The following is a 5,529-nucleotide window of genomic DNA, read 5'->3' on the forward strand; positions in this document are numbered from 1 at the left end:
TTATCTTCTTCTAAAGATTGATCTTCTGCAAAAAGAAAATGTTGTCGCTCAGGCTCGAAAGTACTCAAGTCTTCCTTTCGAAGTTCTCTTTGCAGACGGAGTCTATGCCTAAACAGTCGCTTTGGCTCAGAATCAGCTGAAACTAACTCCGATCTGTTTGACCTGGGCATACACAACACTGAAAGAGATAAATGAGAACTGTCTCAAGGAATAAAAATTCCCTGAGAAGGATAAAAATAAACGAAAACAAAAACAGATAGGGCTATTGCCTCCCCGGCAACGGCGCCAAAATTTGACAGGCTAGTCGTGTACCTACCAAAAATAACCATTTGGCACTAACTAATATAGGTAGGGAAGTCGGGTCGATCTCCACAGGGAGGCAAGATATCTGTTAGAGGTCCGTCTATTTGGTCACAAAATGGGTGGTTGAATTTGGTTTACAAAACTAATAAAGCTTAAGGGAAAGAGTAGTAAAGAAGAGCAAGAAAAAGGCAGAAAAATGTGAATAAGAGTGATCAATAAAGTGGGAACATGTCAGGATTTCGGTTCACTACGGTAGTCTAATGACTCAACTGCAAATAGTCTAGATAATTTACTGTGAGACGGATATTGAAAGGTCCTTCCGGTCCACTTTCTATCCTAGATTTCCACTAACTTAACTTCCGTCCTCGTCGGTAGTAGTCTCTTTTGTTCATAGCAGTCTATTTAGTCCAATCTTCCGATCCAGGAATAAATTTAACCAGATTAAAGGGTAACTTAGAAGCGTGCACTCAACTAAGTCAGTATTATAATTAAATTGCCATGGGTACAGATTCTCACAAATAAGTCATCTAGCCTATTCGCTACATCGTCACAATTCTACCATAGATCCCCTAATCCTAACATGAATGGATTTAGCTACTCATGCTATTAATGTTGTCAATATTAATAATGATGAAATAACTAACAATAGACATGATGAAATAATAATAAAATTGCATAAATAAAACTTAGGGCAGAAATTAATAACAAGAGAGAACAAAGGAATTAAAGCAAATAAAAGCATCTCTAAAAATTTTTTCTCTCTCTAAAAATTTTTTCTCTCTTTTTTGTAACTTTTAACAAACTTTTTAACTACTTTTTTTTTTCACAACTGTTTTCCGGATTTCATGGAAACTCTGTTTCACGCCTGATTTCTTGAGCTTTAATGGCGCGAACTAGGGGAACTCTCGCTAAAACTAGGGGCGTCTCCAGTTCTTCTGTGATTAAGGATTCTCAGGATACAATTTTTGGGAAAAACGGAGCTCAAGCTATGGTGGGACCCTCGATGTCGCAAAATTTGGGGACTGTGAATGCGCGCATTGATTCTGCCATGGCTGCGGCTCGTATAACTCCAATTTCTTCTCCTATTACTATTATTCGTTCTCCTAGAATAATTCAATCGCCAATTGTTGATGCGTCAAACCCTAAAGTTGATCAGCCTCTAAGTTCCGTGGATCAAAATTCGCAAACTTTAGGGGTTTCTATTATTTCTGATTCCTTAGCGGGTAAATCTGATGAAATTTCTAATCCCTCTGCACTATCAAATGCCCAAAAAACTTCGAGTCCAAAAGCGGTGAAGTCTTGGTCTCATGTAGTCAAACCGCCTCAAAATGTTGGAATGAGTTTCCACTACTGTCAGTCTAGTGTTGATACTTCTGAAATTGTTATTGAGCCTCAGGACTTTGAACATGAGGTGAAAATCTGGGAGTTTACTTTAATGGGGCATGTAATTGGGGCTAAGCCTAAGCTCAAAGATGTTCAGGATTTTGTAACCAAACACTGGAGTAACATTGCAGTTCTAATTGTTCAATACTACAAAAAAGGGTGGGTTGCTTTTAGATTTTCAACTCAGGAAGCTATGACAAATGTTCTAAGACTAGGGCCTTGGAAAATAGGTAACAACTCCCTTATCTTGAAACGATGGACTCCTAGTTTTTCTGGGGAAATGGAGAAGATTGCCAAAGTTCCTGTTTGGGTTCTCTTTCCGGGGTTAGACCCTTACTTGTGGTCTGAAATAGTGCTCAGTAAAATTGCTAGTAAAGTGGGCAGACCCTTATTTGCTGATCCTGCCACCACCAATAAGGATAAACTCTCTTTTGCTAGAGTTCTGGTGGAAATTGACCTCTCTGAAGACTTTGTGGATTTTGTTGTCATTCATACTCCTTTCTTGGGTCAAATTACTCAACAAGTTGTGTATAAATGGGTACCTTACTATTGCTCTGGATGTGGCAAAATGGGGCATAAAATTGGCACCTGCAAATGGCATAACAAATTTGCAAAGGGACCTGAGACTGTTGCTCCCTCTAAGGAAGTTGATACTCAACCACATGTGGACTCGGCTTATGTTGCTGACCCTTTTCTGGATGGTACCTTTACTGAGTTCCCTGGTCCTTCTGAGGAGGTAGCTCTCTCCCCTCCTTCAGAGGATCCTATCCTTGAAAACTTGCCTTTGGTGAATCAATTTCAGCTTCTAGAACAAGCTGAGGTTCAGCAGCCTCCTCAGGAACTAGGTGATGGTTTGGGTGTGGCCTAGGGAGTTGATGCTACTACTGTGGTGGACCCAAGCTCAGGATGCTTAAAGTTAAGCATTGTTTCCTCCTCTGTAGTTGGCTCCCCTCCTATTTCTACACCTGAGCACCCTCAACATGTTCCTCTGAAGCAATAATGACTCCTATAGTGACTGTGGTTCCTCCTGATAAGTTACCATGAAGATAGCTTCTTGGAATATTCGTGGTTTCAATTCCCCCATTAAGCATAGTGAGGTTCGTGATTATCTCAAGGATAATAATATTGACATCTTGGCACTTTTGGAGACTAGGGTAAAAGTTAACAGGGCTCTCAAAATCCAAAAAAAGTTTCAGAATTGGAGTATAATTAGTAACTACAATAAACATTACAATGAGAGAATTTGGGTCTTCTCTAATCCTAGCACTGTTGCCCTAGTTGCTAGTAGAATTGAAGATCAGTTTATTGATCTAAATATTCATCATCATGGTTCTAATATGGTACTCCATATAAGCATGGTGTATGGCAGTAATGATGCTCATGATAGGCAAAGGTTATGGACTGGGTTAACAGAGGTTTCTTCTGCTGAACCTTGGTTAGTCCTTGGGAACTTTAATGTGGTTAGGCAGCCCTCTAAAAAACTCGGCAACACTCCTCCAGTTTTGCAGGACATGATAGAGTTCAATGATTGTCTTGCTGCTTATAGTTTGGATGATCTCACTGGTTCTGGCTGTGATATGACTTGGAACAATAAACAAGACCCCCATTCTAGGGTCTGGTCTAAGCTGGATAGGGTCCTGGTTAATCCAGGTTGGCTCACTTCCTTGCCTGATTCTTTTGCCTTATTTCAAGAAGCTGGAATCTCTGATCATTCTCCTATCCTTGTTTATGTTTCTCATGACAGTAAGAAGGTGAAGAGGTTTAGTTTTTTGAACAGTTGGATTGATCATCCAGCTTATTTTGCTACTGTTGCTGCTGCTTGGAATGCTGAAAAAACTGGGAGCCATATGTTTAGCTTGTTTGAAAAATTGAAAAGTGTTAGGGTTGCCCTTACTAAGTTTCACAAGGAGAACTTCAACAATATTTCTCTTCGTGTGAAGGCTGCTAAGGAAAACCTGTTAGATTGTCAAAGAAAGCTTATTACTGACCCTTTCTCTGATGTTCTCATCCATTAGGAGAAAGATCTTGTGGCCTCCTACTGTCGTCTTAAGGAAACTGAGCTCAGCATTTTACATCAACAAGCTAAGGTTAAGAACATACAGTATTCTGATTGTAGCTCTAAGTATTTTTTTGTTAAGGTTTCTGAGAGACAGACTCAACAAATAATTGGTGCCATCAGAGATCAGCATAGGCAGCTTCACACTGACCCTCCCTCTATAAATCAGGCTTTTCAGGACTATTATCACCATTTATTAGGTACTAGTTCTGCTGTTGTTGATTTGGATTGAGATTTTATTTCTTCTGGATCCACTATTCCCTCTGATAGACGCAATGATTTGACTAAGGACATCGCTACTAAAGAAGTTCATGATGCTGTGTTTGGAATGGACTCCAACAGTAGCCCTGGCTTGGATGGTTTTTCTGCTGGATTCTTTAAATCTGCTTCGCCTATCATTGCTCAGGATTTTGGTAAGGTTGTGGTTCATTTCTTTCATTGTAATCATATGTCCAAGCAAGCTAATTCCACCCTTATTTCTCTAATTCCTAAGAAAGCTATCCCTGCTGCTGTTACTGATTATAGACCAATCTCCTGCTGTACTGTCTTCTACAAGACAGTGAGCAAGATCTTGACTAATAGGATCCAAAGTGTCCTCCCCTCCCTTGTAGGACCTGAGCAGGCTGCTTTTGTCAAGCATAGAAGTATTTTTGAAAACATAATGCTTTCCCAGACTCTTGTTAAAGGGTATAATAGGAGTAATATCTCTCCTAGGTGTTTGATTAAAGTTGACATCAGGAAAGCTTTTAACTCTCTTCAATGGGATTTTATTGCTAATATGCTCAAGGGCTATGGCTTTCCTCAAAAATTTATAGATTGGGTCTTGGGATGCATTACTAGTCCTTGGTATTCTTTGAAATTTAATGGCCAAATCTCTGGTTTTTTCCCAGGTAAGAGTGGGGTTAGACAGGGGGATCCCCTTTCCCCCTATCTTTTTGTTTTGCGGATGAAAATTCTTTCCAGATATCTCAGAACACTTTGCTCTCTCCCTAATGTCTCTCATCACCCCAAATGCAGCAGAATTAATTTGACTCATCTCATCTTTGCTGATGACCTTATGGTCTTCACTAGAGGGGATGTCCCTTCTGTTCAGGCTGTCCAACAGATGCTTCACTAGTTTGCAATTTTCTCTGGTCTTTCTACTAATGTTGACAAGACTAACATTTATTTTGGAGGAGTGCATCCTGATATCAAAACTGCCATCCTTGCTGTCACTGGCTTCTCTGAAGGACAGTTCCCTTTTAGATATCTTGGCCTTCCTCTGACTACTTCCAGGCTCAATCTGAACATGTTTGATGACCTTATTTTGAAAGTCCAACATGTCATTCAGCATTGGTCTTCTCATTTACTTACTTATGTTGGTAGAGTTCAGCTTCTGAACTCTGTTGTGTTTGGCATTGAGAATTTCTGGTGCTCTAGCATTCTTCTTCCACAAGAAGTCATTAAAAAACTCAATCAGTCTTGCAAGAGGTATTTTTGGGGGCATTCTTCTGGAGAGAAGAGAATGGTCTTCAAGAAGTGGGAGGATATTTGTAAACCCTGGGATGCTGGAGGCTTTAATGTCAAAGATTTAGCCACCTGGAATGTAGCCTTGCTTTGTAAATGGCTATTTCTTCTTTCTTCTCCAAATTCTGGTATTTGGGCCACTTGGTATCAGCATTATGTTCTTGCCTCTGAGAATATCTGGAATGTGCAAACCAAGGCTAGTTACTCTGCAAGTTTTAAAGGCATTCTTAAGGTCAGAGACAAATTACTGTCTCTGGCTGGTTCTATCCAGGCTGCTGCAG

General features: G+C 40.0%; 1 protein-coding gene across 1 annotated transcript; it reads left to right on the forward strand.

Annotated features, from left to right (window-relative positions):
* Positions 1-2,726: 2,726 nt before the first annotated feature.
* Positions 2,727-3,974, forward strand: LOC141620364 (uncharacterized). Its single transcript, XM_074437257.1, has 2 exons — positions 2,727-3,620; positions 3,702-3,974. Exons 1-2 carry the CDS (start codon positions 2,727-2,729, stop codon positions 3,972-3,974), a joined length of 1,167 nt encoding a protein of 388 aa, XP_074293358.1.
* Positions 3,975-5,529: the final 1,555 nt, after the last annotated feature.

The sequence above is a fragment of the Silene latifolia genome, chromosome X (genome assembly GCF_048544455.1).
Source record: "Silene latifolia isolate original U9 population chromosome X, ASM4854445v1, whole genome shotgun sequence".
Classification (NCBI taxonomy): Eukaryota; Viridiplantae; Streptophyta; class Magnoliopsida; order Caryophyllales; family Caryophyllaceae; genus Silene; species Silene latifolia.